The sequence below is a fragment of the Lycorma delicatula genome, chromosome 5 (assembly GCF_047948215.1).
Source record: "Lycorma delicatula isolate Av1 chromosome 5, ASM4794821v1, whole genome shotgun sequence".
NCBI lineage: Eukaryota > Metazoa > Arthropoda > Insecta > Hemiptera > Fulgoridae > Lycorma > Lycorma delicatula.
The window spans coordinates 160,804,293-160,824,724 of NC_134459.1; the positions used below are offsets into that span (position 1 = coordinate 160,804,293).

General features: G+C 30.8%; 1 protein-coding gene across 1 annotated transcript in view; it reads right to left on the reverse strand.

Moving 5' to 3' along the window:
- The window catches only part of Atg2 (Autophagy-related 2), a 173,078-nt gene that overhangs the window by 51,124 nt on the left and 101,522 nt on the right, over positions 1 to 20,432 (reverse strand). The window contains exons 20-25 of the mRNA XM_075367443.1: positions 18,552 to 18,706; positions 14,876 to 15,039; positions 14,002 to 14,140; positions 12,559 to 12,773; positions 7,823 to 8,010; positions 1,802 to 2,283 (exon numbers count right to left, since the gene is read on the reverse strand). Coding sequence (XP_075223558.1) covers positions 1,802 to 2,283; positions 7,823 to 8,010; positions 12,559 to 12,773; positions 14,002 to 14,140; positions 14,876 to 15,039; positions 18,552 to 18,706 — 1,343 coding nt within the window. The remainder of the gene's footprint in view (positions 1 to 1,801; positions 2,284 to 7,822; positions 8,011 to 12,558; positions 12,774 to 14,001; positions 14,141 to 14,875; positions 15,040 to 18,551; positions 18,707 to 20,432) is intronic.

The following is a 20,432-nucleotide window of genomic DNA, read 5'->3' on the forward strand; positions in this document are numbered from 1 at the left end:
AATGTGCGCCAGATATCACAACAAAATCAATTTTACACGTTAATTTCAGAGAGATAAAAAACTTCAGTCAAGAATACAAAAACATGTCCTGGCAGAGACTGCAGGTTGGACCATCAGTTGCTATGTTTGTTAAACAAACTGTTAAGAGTCAAGTTGTGTGTCAATTGAGTAAAAACAGAAGACTAGTCTTTTCAAAATTCAAAAGACTGAATACCTTCAGAAACTAAGTCAAGTTCATTGAAAAATATGTTGAGAGCGAACAAGCAGCACCTTTGAAAAAATGGGAAGAATTAGAAAACATGCCCCTGGAAGTCATAGAGGAGACAGCTAAAGAAGTACCGCAGTTTAGATGCAAACAAAACTGATTATCCAATGAAATTGTCCAAATTGTTCCTCGACCAAGTTCAGAAGAGTAAAAGGCACCACCCGGTCAGTCCTCAGTAAATTACTAAAAATTGTAAGCTAAAATCCAAAGATGGTGTCATTGTGATAGAAATTTGTGCATACAAAAAACCTGCAATAAAACTGAGCAGCTGCACGAGAATAATGAAACACAGTCCATGTTCAAAAAAATAAGGAGACTTATTAACACCTTCAAACTAAAATCTTTGATTATAGAACAGAAGGTAAACTTCTTACCAACTGTAGGGAGATTAAAGGAAGATTGAGAGTACTGCAGCAACCTATACCATGATGACCAAGGAGTGCTCACAAGGTAGAATTAGTGTCGAAGAGAGAATCAGAAATTCTCAAACAGGAGGTGTGGAAAGCAATAAAGAAATTGAGAGAGACAAGTCACCAGACCCAGGCAACGCCAACAGCAGAAATGATCAAACAGATGAATTAGGTGTTATGACGTATGGTTAACCACTAATCAGACAAATGGCCAACCTCGACCACTTGATATTCATTCTCAACATTCACACCCCCTATATAAAAAAAAAGGCTGCACACAGTGCTACAAAAATTTTACAAGCATTGCCTTTTATATACAGAAGAAGAAAGTTGTTTGTACATTTGTTGGATTGTTTTATAAATAATTTGACACTAGCACCACCTAAAGGGTATAGTTTTTGCAAAAACATTTTTTTCACATAAGTAATATATATTCTGAATATGAGCCAAATCGGTCCATAAATACAATTTTTCTAAATGTCTCAACCTCAGCGCCACTTAGCGGGTTCAAACTAATTCAGAAACCTTCACAGGCATGCGCACACCAACTCACCAAAGTTTCACCGCAATTGGATGAATGGTATAGGAATGCATACAGGACAAACAAATAAACATTCACTTTCATATGTATATATATATAATATATAAAGCTTTCATTATTATATTACACAGCTTTCAAATATTTATACTTTAAAAAGTTTAAACTGATGGCATTTTAGTTTTTTCAATTGCATATCACTAGATTTAACACTTCTTAATTTTTGTTTATAATTATTAACATTAACTTTCTTCATAAGTATTAACTACTTGATTCATCACTGATTTCATGGATTACAAAATGCTAAAGAATGAATTAACTAAGGTCAGTAAGCTATGACAATACATTAATTTTAGATATATTTTATATACATAAAATCCAGTTTTGCTTTCTTAATAAACATTTTATCTGGGATGAAAAAATATTTAAACTGCTAGAGTTAAAATATCAACAAATTATTTTTTTCCTTAAATCTGACCAGCTACATTCATGTCTAATCTCAGTAAATGAGATTCTACTTAAGAGTACAGCATATACAAATAACAACAATATATACATAAATGAGAAAAATTCTTTTAATGGACTTACTTAAAACAATTCCTTGAGGACCATGTACATCGAGCATTGCATCTTCCATTAAACTATTAACTCTTTCAGCAGTAGAATCACTTAAAGTATTAATCGTTTCATTATCTAAATCTGAACATTTCTCTTCTTTAGGGAAACTTTTTTGTTCTACTAAATCACCATCACAAGCAAAATAAGTAATCAACTGTCCAAGTGCACGCGCTGAATCAGAACAAGTGGTAATATGTACAATATTATTAGAAGCTCTAAGATCAACACGAGGATTATCAGCTAAACGAAGAGATAATTCAAATAAACCTATATCGAGAACGCAAACATAATCTGCTTGTAAATCCACAATACTAGATGTTTTATCAGATATAAATAAACAAACTTCTTCAGCAATGAAACGTAATGTAGATGAATTAGTTTTTGCAATCATGTTACTTGATATACTTAAATTTCCCATAGTCACAACTGAGCGAAGAGGAAGATTCAGAGGCCTATAACAAATAGAGATACAATCAACTCTTCAATTAATAAAAAAAAACTAATGAATTTATTTTTTTCAATTAACAAAAAAATTTAGACATACAAATAATACAACCACAAAGAAAGTACTTAAAATAATCTAAAACCTTACTTCTTTTAAACAGATATTAGCTATCATTATGCAGCTCTCATTTGGTAAAATGTTTCTAAAATTATCTATGAACATTTTAACAAACAATGTTAAGAAGTTAAGAATTATGCTCCACTAAGTACTACAGAATATAATTTAGAATGTAAATAGATGAATTAAGAAAAAAGATTCTGTGGATTTTTTTTTGTAATAATTTTATGGCATGCAAGTTTCTTAGAATTATTTTTTATTAAAAATAAAATTCAGTCATAAAAAAGGTAACTGAGCAACTTTTTTTAAAGTAAGATTTTTTATTATGAACAGCATTTCTATGTTTAATGTTTAACTCATAATGTAAGTTCAAAGCTTGTGCATAGGAATGAGAAATGGAAATTTTGTAGTATATGAAAAAATACCATGCCTGACAGATTCAAACCCAGAACCTTTCAGAAGAAAGAAAGAAGAGATGTTATTTCTCCATCACAGTGTGGTAGCATTAAATTTTGTTCAACAAGTGTCTGAAATTTCTAAAAAAAATCTAAACATACTGTAAAATATCCTTCATTGCAATCTGCAACGTATTTCACAGTGAAATCATTGCAGTTCCTGAGCCACCTGTGAATTTATGTTTTGAAAGCAGCGATGAATAATCAGAAAGTACTGACCCAACAATGATTCTGATTTTGAATTATCTTCCAATAAGCCAAATCTTATATCAAAAAGTGAATTAAATGACTTGGTTAGGGATCTAAATTTATCAAAAACTCAAGCTGAACTGTTAGGATCAAGACTGAAAGGTTGGAATTTACTTCAAAAAAAAAAATAAAAATACAAACGTTTCAGGAAAAACAAAGAGTGGAAGAAAGGAGACAACTTAACTCCAAATGGGAAAAATATTATTCACAAGCCCTTAGTTCAACCCAAAAAAAATATTTTTACCCCCTCTTCATATTTTGCTAGGTCTAATGAAAAATTTTGTAAAAGCAATGAAGAAGGACAGTATCAGAATCTTGTACATCAGACAGAAATTTCCGAATGTAAGTGAAGGAAAAATTAAAGAAGGAATATTGGGAATATTTGTTGGTCCTCAAATAAGAAAACTGGTCAAAGATGATGTATTTTACTCAATGTGAAAATGTAGAAACTGCAGCTTAGGCTTCACTTAAAGACATTTGCAAAAATTTTCTTGGCAAACAAAAATCTGACAATTACCACGATATTGTTAATAAACTTCTTACTTCATACAGAGCTATGGGATGTAATATGTCTTTGAAAATACATTTCCTCCACTCACATCTGGATTTTTCCCCCGGACAACCTCAGAGATGTAAATAATGGACATGGTGAACATTTCCACCAAGTCATTTTGATTCTGTAAAGCCGCAACTTTTCATTTTTTTTCGAAAGTCGATCTATAAAGGGCTAGAATATTAACATGCTAGCCAATAACTGTTGGACATTAATTTGGGATACGCATGAGGCTATTTATAAAAGAAAAGCATCAGCAAAATCATTCTAACACAGGAATGGCCATACAAAATTATAAATTTTACAGATTTTAACTATATTTTCCCTTAATTTTTTTTTGAAGCGTAATTTATTTAAAACTAAGGATGATAGAAAAACTGTATATACAGATTTGCAATGTATGCAAAAAAAAAAACAATTCAAGAAATGGTATCATAATTAGAGAAACATTAAAACAATTTTTAACTTATATGACCACATACCACTTTAGTCAGTCCGTTATCAAAGTCTCTTTTCGATGGGACTGTCTTGCAGTCCTCCCAGTACTTTTTCATACGTTCCAATTTTTGTATCCTTTCCAGAGTTAAAAAGTTTCTTGTTATGAGTATGAAGCAAGGGCTTTTGTTCTTAATTTTCTTGTTTAATTTTATCTTACCTGTAGTATTTTCTGGTAAGGCCAAATTCCTTCAGATCTTCTCTTTTTCTCTGGTCCATCTGCATCCTGTCTTGGTGTTTTTCAAGTCAAGATTGTACTATACTGTTTCTGAAGTCTTAAATCTAGCATCCTCATTATATGTCCAAAGAATCCTAGTTTCCTCTTATGCACGGTATCAGTGATGGGTTCTAACTCTTCGTACACGACTTTGTTAGGCACAATCCACCACTGCCTGTCTTTCTGGTACTTATTATTGATGCAGGTTCTTCCAATTTTCTGGAGTTGGTCTGTCTTTGATTGTTCATTCAGGTGGAAGAGTGCTTCTGCTGCATAAGTGACTTCTGGTTTTATAACTGTTTTGTGGTGTCTTTTTCACGTTTATTGATGGGCAGTTTTTATTGTGAGTGTACCAGGTTTATTTTTGAGGTTTAGCTAGTTTGTTATTAATTCTCTGAGGTATTTAAATTGGTTACTATTTTGATTTTATTACTATTTATGTTTACTTCTTTTAATCATGTGGTTTTTGGGGCGCAATTTCTTTTTGAATGAAATTTTGAGGCCAATTATATAACTTCTAATATCTGTGATTTAGCTTTGTCAATGTTGTTTGCTAGCAGTGCCAAGTTATTGGCGAAACCAAAACAGTTTTCCCTACATAAATAGCATCACAATCATTTCATTTAATTATAAATTTCATTCAGATTGTTTATTTTATTATTACTTTTCAATTATTTTATTATGTGGTTATTAGGTTTATATGCTGAAAATATTTGTTTGTTAAGTTTTAGTAATGTTAATCAATGGTATTACTAGTGATACCATAGATATATATTTTACATTTATTTCATTATTTAACTTTTTTTGTTATATTATGTGTATATCTGATTGCTCTATTAATCTTATTTGTATAAGTGTTTTTTTTTTTTTTTACAAATAATATACATTAATAAAGATGACATACAATTATATATTAGAAAAATATTACACATATAAATACAAACAAATTTCAATTTGATGAACCATCAAGAATGTTTGAGGGAGACAGTCATACAAAAACTGCAACAGATAGCAGCACTCTTGTAAATTAATATGCAATTATTATTGTTGGAGATTATCGTAGATGAGTGGAGGGGAGTGTGACAATTTATGATAAACGGTTAGACACTTTCAAGCAGTGCAAGCATGTAGTTGCTCTCCTTAGCTTAAACTTTATTAACACGAACTTTATAAACTAAAATTGTATATAATGATTTTAATAAGTCTTTTTGTGTTAATTAAATCTTTAATAAACTTAAATATTTGCTTAAATTAAACTTTTCGCACGTCTTATCTCACCTTGCATTATCTACAATGACTATTTTAGTATATTAATTTTTATTATGCAATAATGGAATTATTTCAATCACCGACTGAGGATGCAGGATCCCATGAAAGTACGTACTTTTATGAAAACTTAAGTTAAGATATGTCATCTCAATATTCTGTACTAGATAGTTATATAATTTACATATAATTTAACAGTATAGAGGAAAGATTCATTTCTGTAAAATAATTTTTATATATATATATATATATATATATATATATATACAAACGTATCTTGTCAATACTAGATGCAATCCATTTTGTGATATATTTATTATTCACTGTAATTACATATAAGGAAAATAATATTAAAACTAAAATTTTAAAAATTACAAGCTGGAAATAGAAGTAATAATCTACTAGATGCACATATTATTTCCTTTAAATCTACAATTAAGAGAAATTGCAGATTTAAAGGAAAACAATGATATTCTTGGACAAAATAATTCCTTTCTATTTTCCTGTCAATTGATAGCAAGCCTTTAAATAGCACAATACTACCTCATGACAAAAAATAAGTTAAGGATAAAAAGAAACAGTTTACTTTTAAACAGTTAATACTGTTGTTTCCTAGCAACACACATTTCATAAAAACCTTCAGTTTATTGCAGGAAGGGTGGGATAGCGGGACCAAAAAAAAAAATAATAAGGAACTCTTATTGCAGACAATTAATTCTTGCTGCACTGATTTAATTTGTGAAAAAATAAATTAAAATATCTTTCTGTTAATAGTAGTATAAAATCTAAAAAGAATGTCAACATGGAAAAGCAATAAATAATAATAAGATTTATGATAAAATCTTTAAAAAAAATAAATTGTAAAAAGACAAAAAAAAGAATTTATTAATCAAATTAGATGTATTACTCGGCTTAAAAGATTTTTGCTATACGTTTTTTTATCTGTTCCACATAAAAATTTTAAGTAATGATGCAATTTATGCACAAGACCATAAATAGATAGATGCAATATATAGGGTGTTTCATTTTAATCGCCCTAGACGAATTTCTCGTAAACTATGCACAATACAAAAAAAAGACCTAAATAAAAGTTACTGAGAGAGAGGGACACCTCATGGTGACGTTGGATTTGACCTTGACCATTATTTCAAGGTTTAAATGATTTAAAAAAAAATGAAATCACCTATTTTTGACCCCCACCAATGAAAAGGGCAGAAAATTTTACATTGAAATGTGTGGTCACGATATGACCTTAATATTAAAACAAATTAAGATGTTAGAAAACGCTTATAGAAAATCATTAAAAGTCAAATCATGAACTTTTATTTTGAACAAACCTAGGGTAGAACAGATTCTGCTTACTATCACAATCCTATATAACAATTATTATCATAGAGAATGTGATAAAATGTTACATAGGAACAATTATTGGGAGGGTGGGGGGAAATACTGGAGTAACACTAGAAGTCATGAAAAATACAAGCATTAACCTACTATGTCCCAAATTCAAACAGCACGTTATTATTTCTCCACAGAAACTATCTGATAATTTCCACAGAAATATAATATTTCTATTCTAATGAAGTCAATAATGAACTCAATTTTACTGAAACCAGTGATTCACATCATAAAGGATATATTATCATAATGAAAATATTGTCTATAAAATTAAACTTGAATGCAAGCTTCTCTGGCATCTAGATAAAATTTCAATTTCTCAGAATCTATTTTCATCATGTTTTATTGATGAAAATGAAGTATCTATTCCAGCTGCACTGATTGAGGGACCATGCTAACCTGATAGGCTTGAATGCGAGTGAACTTTTTTTATGGGTTAGAAAACAGCCTTCTTGATTCTGATACTCTAATTAAATAAGGCTTTTCAACAAAAAAAATCAAAGAAACAATAATTGTTTGAAGTTTAAGGGAAAAACTACAAAGTGTAACTGCTTGTTGTTTTGAAAGATATAATTTGATAAAAGGAAATTAATGCTAGAGCAAATGAAAAACAAAAAACAGTTTGAGGTCATTCGTAAATAGGAACTACTTTTTTACTTTTTTTTAAGTAATTTTACACAAGAATTCTGATACCCAGCATTAAGATTGTGTTCTCCATTGGGAAAGGATGGACAGAGAAGAATTAACATAGCTTACATTATCCAATGAGTAATTAATAATTATCAATCATTCAAACCTATAATCAATAGCACAATCCCAAAGATGCTGATGTAATTCAGTAATAACTTGAGGTGGATTGTAACCGGGTACAGGATAATCCATCACTTCAAAAAATTGCAAAAGTTGATTAAACCAGTTGTATTTACCAGCAGTAACTCTGTGCCTTAGTGTTGCACCTCTGATTCCACAAGCTACACGCACAATCTGAAAAAATATACCATAACAATATAAGAAATTAAACTTCCGTGCGTTAGAAAATGAGTATCAAGGTTTTAAAATTATGCAATAATTATTAAGTTTTACTTACACTGATAAATTATACTGAAATGAATGAGCAATTCAGTCTTTCTTATAAATGTTCAATGTGAGCACCATTCGCCACACAGCACACATCCAGCCGGCAGGAGAGTTCATTGAACAAGAAACTTACTTACTTTTATCAGAAAGTCTGAAGTAACTGATGCAACAAATACTTTAATCCTGAGCCTCAAGTCAGGTAGGTCAGCTGGTACTGGTGGTATATACACTTGTTCCTTTATAAGCTCCCAAAGAAAAAATTGCACAGGGAAAGATTGGGTGAACAAACAAGCTCTGTTATCTGGTCCCCGGCAATCAATCCAGCAGTTGGGGAGAATTTCAATCAACCAATCATGTACAGCTTTATGCCAGTGAGGAGGTACACCACCTTGTTGCCAAATCAAGATCTGTGGTTTGTATTGCATTTGGGAAAAGAGCCATAGTTATAGTATATCAAGATAGTTATTCCAGACACATGGTTCTGCAAAAAAGAATGGCCCATAAACTTGTGGTTGGAATATGTAAAAAAAAAAAAAAAAACATTCAGTTTTGGGGAGTCTCATTCATACTGCAATATTTCATGAGAATTTTCTAATCTCCAGATACACACATGAGTGTTTACTTTTCCATTAACATGACACGATTCATCACTGAATATGACACAATAAAGAAAGTCTTCATAGTCATGTTGCATTTCATTTGTGAAGCTAGCATGCAGACCATAATCAGTAGGCTTTAGAGCTTGTAACAGCTGTAAACGGTATGGATACAGTTGTAAGTGTTTCTTTAAAACTCTCCAAACAGACATCACTGGAATTGCTAATTGGTGGTTAGCCTTCCTAATGGATTTCCTAGGACTATGCACAAAAGACTTTCTTACACATCCAACATTGTCTTCAGACACACTTATAATCCTGTGCCTTTCCCATTACAAATACAGCCAGTAGTTTCAAATTGTTAATACCATCTGTAAATATTATTGTCACACGGGGGATTAGAACTGAACTTCAAACGCAACAAACGTTGAATGAAAATTACAGATTCACACTTTGCAAACTGCAAAACAAAGAACATTTTCTGTTGTGGGGTTGTCATCTTTACTACTAGTGCTTTCAAGCGGTAGGTAAACAGTTTATGTATAGCTAAAACTGTTTGAGTTGCTCTTTTTCATTTCATGTATAATTAATAAAAATATGTGAAACTTGAGAAATATTACATAGCTTTAAAACCCCAACATTCATTTTGAAACATACTGTACACAAAATCAGAAGTTTATTAAATGCATGTATATCTAACAAGAATTATACAACTGTTTATTATTAATATAATTTTTTTTTTTTTAAATTAAATTTTAATTTGAAGAATTCTCGGGATTTGTTAACGTATTCTATGAAGCGTTTCCAAATGTTGTTTAAGTTTAATTAGGTTTCATGCTGTTTGCTGCAATAAATTTTGAGCAAATGACACACAGAGACCTTTCTTCTTCATTTACTTCAGTACTGATAAACCCAAAATTTAAGTATTCTTGAGAATATTTTGATTTTACTTTTGGAACTATGCTTGTCTGTGCTCTTGTTGATGCTTCACTATTGTCTAATACTTGCTTACACCCACATAAACATTTATCTACGAATCTGTATAAATCTACTGCCATAAATATTTAATACAGTGAATTGCAATTAACAGCAGATTACAACATACATATTCACGATAGATGATAGACTCGACCAAGACTGGTTAGAATTGAACGAAGTGCAGCATTCATACTCGTTTGCGCAGATGTTCCAGAATGTTCAAGACAAATCAGAACTTCTTGCTAAGCTGTGAGAATGTCCAGTATGGTGGACGTAAGACAGACCGTAATAGAGTGGCATCAATTCTGCTTTTGTCAATGCAGTGGATAGGTATTGTCAAATATCAATAAATTTACTTGGTAATTTGTAAGGTTTGGAATTCAGATCGTAGTGTAGCTTTAGTGTCAAAATACTCAAAATACATTACTATTGAATGAGAGGAGGGGGATGAAATTATGATTGAAAATTGGGTCACATATACTGAAAATTATAAAATGTGAAATACTGAATGGTTTAGGGTCACAAATACTGAAAAGTATAAAATGTGAAATACTGAAACGTTTAAAGTTTGAGAAACGCTATCCTAATGTCATGAACAGTCAAAACAATAGAATTTTATTAACTAAAAATCAACATATGTTACATGAAAACTCCTTATACTCTCAGAAAATGGGAGTGTGATGTGCCATATCACGCCATCAAATAGTGGGTCCCACTTTTTTTGATACTGCCGTGAACAATGTTGTGTATAAAGGCATCAATACACAGTTTATTGTACTTCTTGAAGATGATGTACATGATTGTTAGTTTCCAGCAGGGCAGTGCCACATGTCACATATCTAGTGAAACCATGCATTTCTTGTGTGAGTTTTTTGGCAAGCGTATCATAACTAAAGGATTATGGCCCCATGTTGACCTGATTTGATGTCCCCAGATTTCTTCCTGTGGAGTTATTTTAATCTCTGTTAACGTGCTCCACAAAGTGAATTGACAAAGTGCTCCACATGGCAAAGAGAATTTGTACATACATTACTGACAGGGCAGCCAATATGAGCATGTTGCAGAAACAAATAAATCTTTAAATATTATTACTTAATATTTTATTATTTTTTATTAATTTGATGTATGCGACTTTTGGATCTTTCTGTAACTGAATATCCATACCTATTTCTGGGCTGTGTGGCTTTGATCAACTTTATATAAATATAATGCGATCATAAAAATTTACTGATAAAAAAAACATAAAAAACAAAGGAATTGGAATGAAAAGGAAAAGACTAATTTAAGAGGATGAAAAATTTTTTTCTTCAAGGAAGAGAAAACAATCTCCATTGTTTCATAGTTTGTTTTTTTTCTTCAGTCGCTGCTACAATACTATTAATAATAACAGGTACAGGAAGGGATTGGGCAAATCAAATTTCAATAAAAAATAAGTCTGGAAATATATTGTGGATGAAGGACTCAAATGAAAGCTAAGTAGAAGAAAGTACTTTGAATAGTTTCAAAATATATACTGGGATTTGGCAATGGAGATAGGAAGATACAAAAAAATAATTTTTGTTTTGTTTAAGAGATAAGAAGGAACGATGAAGAAATAACTGCAATGTAGACTGAGGACGCCATTTAAAAAATGAAGGTGATGAAACAAACTACTTGTAACATTGTCAGCATGGATAGGCCCAAATGTAGTAGAATGACAGACAGGAATATGCAAGAATACTGAAGTTCTCATGGAGAATACTGAGGTATCTTAGAATACTGAAGGTCTCATGGAGAAAAATTTTTACAGGAGTGAAGATGTTATTGTACAAATATTTGAAAAATTTATGGAAGGAATTATGAAAGTTAGACATGTTCTGCTTATTTTGTTGGCAGCAGAGGTATTAGAGAAAGAAACAGAAGAGAAGTTGCCAAAAGCACGACTACAAAGGTAATATTCTCTTAAACAAATAGTTCTGAGATATGAGAATTTACCCTTGTTTATAACACTGATGGATGAAATTTATGAACTAGTAAAGGTGAAGTTATGTAAGAGGGGGGAAGAAAGGCACTGCTGTGTGTGGGCATTTTTACACTGCAGAAGTATAGTTTAAGAAATTAGGAAGAAAAAAGTGCTAACCAATGCTGACCAGAAAAAAGAAAACAAGAAAAGAAAAAAGAGGGAAAACCTGAAAGAAGAGCTTCAAATATTAAAAGGTTTAAATGTTTTGTTAGCAAGCTGATAAGAGGACAAAGATTTGTGAAAGGTAAAATTAATAGTGCAACGTGTAAGAAATTTCTTGCTTATAAAAAGGACTATGTAAGGAAGTCAAAGAACTATAAATTTAACTTTAAGTGTACTTGATATTTCTGACACATGGTATAGAAGCTTGGGTTATAAAAGTACAACATTAAAGTAAATTATAAGCAATAGAAATGAAATTCGTTAAAAATATGGTTGTCAACACAAAAAGGCCACGTAGAAATAAGTTCTCTTACAAAATATTACACAGTAACTGTTGCTCAAAGTATAACAGTTTACACAAAACAAGCAAACAGATAATACTCAATTAAGTAAGGTCCACAGGGATTGAAATTATAATAAACTGTATAACCCTGTAAAATATCTGCAACACTACCAAATCATTCAAATTTATACAGCTAAATCAAAGAATATCATACATCAGAGGAATAAAAGAACAAAAATAAAATTTACAAAACTGATAAATGAGTACAGATAAAAAATATTTGATGGTCTTTTTTAAAGAGAAAATAAGAAAATAAATGAGGTTTGTAATTAAAAGATATAGAAAACTACATAAATGGAAAATCATTGTTATTTATCCAAAATTAGTTATATAAAAAAATACAATGTGCAAGTATAAATGTAAAATAAAAATACCTTATCTCCTCGATCATCATAATGTGATCTAATAGCAAGTGAAAACATATCTTTGCTGTTTCCAGAACCAGCTCCTACTATTGGTGATTTGGTTTTAACTGCAACTCCTTGTTCAGACTTATATATAGTAGAATGAAGATGATTTGGTGGTGTGGATAACATATCTGTGTCTAATTGTGATGAATTTTTAATAATGGTATCCGGGTTAACATTTCCTATTCATAAAAAATAAATATAGAACATTAAGTGTCAGGAAAACAGATAACAAACAGTAACTTACAAGTGACTTATAGTAAAATAATTTGTATGTAACCGCAACTACTTTATAAGTTAACCAAATATTTAGAATATTATATTACAATTTAAACTTGAATTGTGAGACACTACCAGTCTATCTTCACTGCTGTAGTGATAATTTAGGATACTGTATCTACTAAACACATATATTTTACTTACGTTGCCTACATTTTAACAAAACAAGTCAAATGAAAATCTTAAAGGAGCTAAAGATTTAAAACACACACCATTGCCCTGTAACAGTGATACTCATAAATTGAAGATTAGTCGATAACACATCATAAAAAGCACTAGTGATAAAAGATGGTGGCTCCATTATCAACATTCAGCAAAGAATAACAGTATTCTGTCTTATACAGAATTGAAAAGCTATGTTGATGCATGCAAGGAACATTTTTTGAACCTTTTTCTTTTGGCTTTATGAGAATAATTGTCACTAGCGGTGAAAATTGGAAGAGCAATGAATAGTACAAAAAAAAGTCCACAACCACAGGCAGGAAAGCTTATTATCCTAATGAGATGGATGAGGATAATTTTGGAACACGTAGCTAAATGCACATAATCAGTGCAGCATATGTAGATCTAAAGAACCAATTATGTTAGACAATCAAGTCTTATGTGAACTACTAAGTACAAATGTTCTATTTGAACACTTAACCCATAGTTTTAACTTTTTCAACCATTCAAGATCTGTCTTCTGAGTATATTCCATGTCCCACTAAATTCTCCACCTTCTTGAAGAATTAGTAAAACAACAAAATATGTGTGTGAACAATTACAATTTGTCTGCTCAACAGAAATTTTAATTTAATATAAACTAGTTAAATTTAAAATTCATTTTTATTGTTACATTAGAAAATATATACCAATAGTTTATGTTTGTTCTTAATTTAACCTGTAGATTGCAATATTAATGCAGCAGAATAAATATATAAGTTTTAATTGAAAATACACAAAAAGTGAATCCAAAACTACAAATAAAAAAAAAAAATTTATTAAAGGCATATCATTAATATTATGCATTTGATTATCGTCTGATGAAGTGGTGACATGTCACGAAAAGACTTAAAATATTGAGAAATATTTAAGTTAAACAGAAAGTACAAAAACTTAATGTAAAATAAAGATAAGTAAATGTCTGTATACCATTGTGATGTAAATTAATGTAATTAATTTGTAGACAAATATAATTGTTGTGCGAGAAACCTTCATAACTTGTAACAGAAAATAAGTTTATATCTCTGAATGACATCAGAATTTCTCCATACTCGGAACATTTTCCTTCCTGGTAAAACAAAAAATAAATAAACATAAAAAACAGAGCATAAAACATTACAAACAATATAATTTTCTATTTACAATAGGTATACAAAATCTAAAAAATTATGAAAATAGAAGATAGATCAATATTATAAGTTTTTACTATAATATAGCAATTATATATACATAACCAAACTTTTAAACAGCTCATTAACACTAAATAAGATATTAATACCAAGAAAGAAATATATATTCTTTGGTATGAATGAGCACATCAGCAAGTGTACCAACCAAAATAAAACTTGAATGAATTTTGAGTAAAAGACTTCAGGTAAATAAAAATTATTACAAATTAACATCTTATGTAATTTTCATGGGAAAATTTATTTTTGAATAAAATATATAATTATAATATAGATAGAGAAAATTAATTACAAACAGTTAATGATAAATAAAATTACTGTTTTTATTTCAAAACTGAATCTTAAAATCCCTTCAAATATTCTAGAAGAATTACTCAAAGAACATATCTTACAATCTGGCACCTTTTTTATATTACCAACATTACTGAGTAATAGTATCTGGAAAATGAAAATACATGAAACCACTGTGGAACGACCAAAACATCAATTTAATACTGTTCATGACAAAAACTATAAAAATACCTCTAGATACAGTTTCCTATTAGATGAGTGATAATTTAAAATTAATTTTTTAATGTATGCATGTACATAATAAAAAATGTAAAAAATAAACTTACCCGAACACTGGTACAAGAATTTAGTCTTCCCTGGCCAACGTTTACAGTAATAGCAAATTTGCTTTGTCCTTTATATTGCAATATAGGCTGCTGCCTCTTTTGTTTATAAGGTTCCCAAGTTCTATAGTATGCTGAACCATTACTTTCAGAATCAGAACCCACATCTAGGAATAAAGAAAAAATAATTCAACTCATTTAATATTAATTATACTGTACAATACATCAGATGATAAAAGTGCATTACAACTAAGGTAAGTATGTAGTAGATACATTATTTAAATAATTTTACTATCAACTAATTCAGAAATGCTAACAAGACTTGGATGATAGAGTTATTATAATCAAATTTTTTTATTATAAAAAAGAAGCCCTTAGCTTCTTTTAAACAAAAGTATGTTAGTATAGAGAAATCAGAACACAGTAAAAAAAAGGGTATCGAGGTGCGACAATAAAGTAATGAGACTGAAGTGAAAAAAAATGTTGCTTACCGTTTTAGTCATGTTTAGTGTTGTCTCCTTCAAAGTAGTTCCCCTCTGATTGCACACACTTATTCCAGCGCTTCTGCCATTGATGGTAACATTTCTGGAACTCATCTTCTGTAATATCCTCCAAGACCCTCGTCACAGCTTTCTGGACATCTTGTGTTGTTTCAAAATGGTGTTCCTTGAGTGCCATTTTGACTCTTGGAAATAGAAAAAAGTCGCACGGAGCAATATCTGGTGAATAAAGTGGTTGTGGTAGTACTGAAATTTGTTTTGAGGTTAAAAATTGCTGTACTGACAGAGCAGTATGGGATGGTGGATTATCGTGATGCTGAATCCAATTATCAGCAATGTTGGCACAGACATGAAGAACTCGTTTACGAAGTCTTTCTAAAATTTCTTTGTAGAAATATTGGTTAACTGTTTGTCCAGGAGGCACCCACTCTTTATGAACAATTCCCTTGGAATCGAAGAAGTACACAAGCATGCATTTCACTTTTGACTTTGACATGCGAGCTTTTTTTGGTCTGGCGGATCCCTTTGAGCACCATTGTGAACTTTGGCATTTTGTCTCTGGATCGTATTGAAAAAACCAACCTTCATCACCAGTGATAACACGGCTCAACAAATCTGGATCGATTTCAGTTTGCTCTAACAGATCGGCTGCCACATTTTTCGTTTCTCGCTGTTGTGTGAGATTTTTGGGGACCATTTTTGCACAAATCTTTCTCATACCAAGATCTTCAGTTAATATTAGACAAACCGTTTCTCGATTGATGTTGAGTTCTTCTGCAATCATTTTCACAGATAATCTTCGATCAGATCATACGATTTCACGCATCCTGGTCAACTTGACATCTGTTCGTGAGGTTGATGGTCGTCCACTGCGGTCTTCATATTCAACATTCGTTCTGCCTTTCACTAAAAATGTTATGCCACCGAAAAACTTGAGCTCTTGACATAACCTCCTCTCCAAAAGCCTTCTGAAGCTTACCGTAAGTTGTCGCGTTTTCACCCAATTTAACGCAAAAATAAATGGCATATCGTTGCGCAATATTTTGCGGTTTCAATTCTGTGACGAGACACAAACACGTGCTCACTTATTACAGCACAACTCATGACTGAGCAGTTGCATCAATGTGTCGCTTGGAGTAGAAGTAGCTTATAGACCAAGGTCAAAGATGGTGTGCCTACGCAAGCTGCAGGGTCGCCACATCTTGCAAAGAAAAATCAGTCTTATTACTTTATTGTCGCACCTTGTATTTTACAGGAAAAATATGAAGGTGCAGAGTAGATCTGATAAAAATGAAGATGCGACAGAAGTATATGGTAAACAGGGAAACGTGCACAGCTGGAGAGTCTGAAGTAATGTTGGCACTGCTAATAGTACAGTAAAGAGGATTAGTGTCCGCTACAGAATATATTAGACAGCAAGAAGCCACCTGCTGGTCCAGCAATCCATCCCTTACATGTCAATTAGCTTTCCAACCTTTGATGAGTAATACATGGGAATACTCTGTAAAAGGAAATGTTAAAAAAAAAACAAGAAAAATGGCAAAATTGTACTTGGAATCTTTATAAATTAGAAGCCTGTACAAGAACAATCTTGTGAACATGGCCTTTTTTTGCTAAATACAGAAATAGTGCATATACTCAATCAAGAATTCTTACAAAATAATAAATAAATAATTACATAATTTGATGTTCTAGAATAATTCTATAGTTTTTATTTAAATAAATTTACACAATTGAAATTGTGAAAGTTAAAATTAAATTGTATAATGGAAATTAAAAAAATGTCATTAGATAAATTCATAATGTTTTAATCACAAGAAATTTTGATGTGTAAACCTTTCAAAACAATAAAAAATGGAAAAACATAAGTTATGAGGAATAAATAATATGGAGACATAAAATTCATGTAGAGGGTTTTTAGTATTTCTTGTTCAAAATACAGTAACTGGTGAAAATAAAACACCTTATTCAGGATTCGAATCTTTAATGATTTCTGAACTTAATGAAGCAGATGAGGAACAGGAGTGAGTTAACGACCAGGAAGAAGATAATAAAAATCTTTATCTTATTGTTGAAGATCTGTATCAAATATTAGGAAAAAATCTAAAGGATTAAGGGGAAGTGAAGCAATAATGATGAAAAACACAAGCTGGCCTTTTAACACAAGTCAGATAATATAATGATAGCTAGACAGCCGTTATGAAAGTGCAAAAAAATTTCAAATAATAAAAGAATAAATTTTTTTATTTTATATTTAAACTTTCAACTGTACCTTAAATAATAAAATCTGAATAATGAAGAAATAAAACCTTTTTAAGGAAAGTATGACATTTACCTGAAATAATTAATTATTTTAATTAATATAACAATAAAAGTTCAACATATTATTTTATCTTTCACATAACTAAAGTTAATGTTTGGTGTGGAGTGATGAAAAATCGTGTAATCGGGCCTTTTTTCTTCACTGAAAAGACTACTAATGAAAATGTTTATCTTGATATGTTAAACAATTACTGCTTTCCTTGATTGGATGAACTCGAAAACATACAACAAATTCATTTCCAACAAGATGGCACACCCCACCAATTTAATGCATTTGTCAGCCAGGCTTTGAATTGAAAATTTTGACATCAATGGATAGGCCGGAAAGGACCTATACCTTAGCCTCCAATGAGTCCAGACCATAACAGAAGATATGTTAATCCGAGTACCGGGCAGAAAGTGAATATTGATTGGACATTTGCCAAGCGACTAATGGTGCACATATTGAAATTATGTTAGTTACGTAAAAAAATTGTATGAAATGACAAATTTGATAAATAAAAATATCAATTGTAAGAATTTTTGTTTTCATTTGATCGATGTTCAAAACCCCACCATTCTTTTATGAAGATCCTGTATTACAATGGAAACACTAACTGAACTTATGGAACCTAAAGTCAGCAGATACATGGACCAAAGATGAAAGGTTAATGCTTTATTTATTAATTTTTTGGATGAATTGGCCTTAAGAATTTACAAAACAAACTTTTTTAAAAAGTTAACATTTGCATACATGAGGTCTTTTTATAAGTGATTCACACCAAAATAAGAATAACATGAAAAATATAAAATCAGATAAATAATGATAAAACAAAGCATAGATAGATTAAAGATAAATTACATTGATTAAAAATTACCATCTTCATCTTCATCATACTGGGTGCCAGGTTTACACGTAGAAAAATGAGCATCAGGATAAAAAGATCCAACACCTGCTGAACTGTTCATTTCGGATTGTGATGATCTTTGTTTTGGTGCAGAAGATTCCCATAGTAATAAATCTGAATTCACCCTAAAAAATAATTTGTATAAAAAACAATTACAACATTAACTGTCTATACGCTATTTCAACATAAAAAACTAAACCCGCCTTATCTACTATATCAAGAATAAAACATATTTTGTCCAAAAGTTTTCCATATGTTAAAATATAGTTATATGTTCTTCCTATTGTTACAAAACACTCAAAAGTAGTTCCTCAGTACATAAGAACTACTTTGTAGAATTAAACCACTGGATAAGTACCAATGTACTGTTGAGTCAAAGCACCTGTGCGCACGGACGTGTCATTACTAACCTAACTGAAAACATCATGCTCGTTTCTATCACCTGACACATGTAATATGGCTAATGTCAACTGCTAAACTAACACCCATCAAAATTAAACTATTTGATAATTGATAATACACCTCATTAACATGTAATTTAGAAATAATTATTATGAATTTGGTAATTTGGTTTTTAATTTTTTATAATACTAAAATCAAAATATAATCTTATAATATGGTATTTTATCTACAGCATAAACTACACGTATTATTTTATTCCCAATGCGATAGTGTATTTTAATAAAATACAATAACCAACTATGTTGTTGTAATAGTGCTCTAAAACAATTAGGCAGTGTAATATTTGAAAGCATATTTTCTGCCAATTAATCCTAACTATTTCATAAATTTTATTATAATAGTAAAAAGCAATATTTTACTGTACTTAAACTACAATGAAATGGTTAAAAAAATGTTATAGTTTTATCTATCACTTATCACGTAACTATTAGCACTACGTTAAAATTCAAGGCATAAGTAAGTATTAATCAAGGCATATTTTATACAAGTTATCAGTTACTTTTACAAGTACCTTCACTTTTTTACTCAAGTGGCTCAATCCTGCTCATACCACCTGAGTCTTCATCACTGCTCTCAGAATCATAATCGCTCTCCAATGAGATGACAAACAATTCAACAAGGTTGTCAATCTCACTTATCTTTGATAAGAACTTGTTTTCAATTTTTTTTACGTGGTTGCACTTCCTTATACAGTCTTCTTGATCCATGCTAGCAATCTTCTCTTCGGTTAGCATTTGAAATTGAGGAAAACTAAAACATGTATTTTTACTAGCGACATAGCAGACAGATTGGAACAGACATCGCCTGACAGATTGGGTTGAGTTCCAGATGATATGGCGGCAGTCTTAAGATATCATGACCCTTCTTTTCAATAACTTCATCAAAGATATAGCAGCAAAATCTAAGTTTGTGCAACTTTAACAATCTGTACAGTTTGTCATATCTTGTTTTCTGCTCTTTCAGTTCAGGGCTTTATTGATTTGAATATTATGGTAAGAGTGCTGTCTATTACTAAAACTCCTTGGGTTCAAATTTGGCAGCATTTCTTTCATCCATTTTATAAAAATATTACTGTTTACATTATCATGGTAGTCCCCAGTTTGATTTGTCGCTTTCCACACTGTCAAGGCATTTGGGATGAAACCTTTTCCACTACCAGCATGAATAATTATTAATCTGTATCTTTAGAGATTGGACATCGGACACTACTGTTGGAATTGTGTGACCACGACTGCTTTTTAAGGTTACTGCTAAGTATGTACGATTCATCGAGATAAATTATGGGCCATCCTTGGTTTCTGAAACGCTTCATTGCCCTCGGACAAGAAATTTTCTATTCTCAAACATCTGGCGTTTCAATTAATAGTTTTCTGTTATCATTTGAAGCCA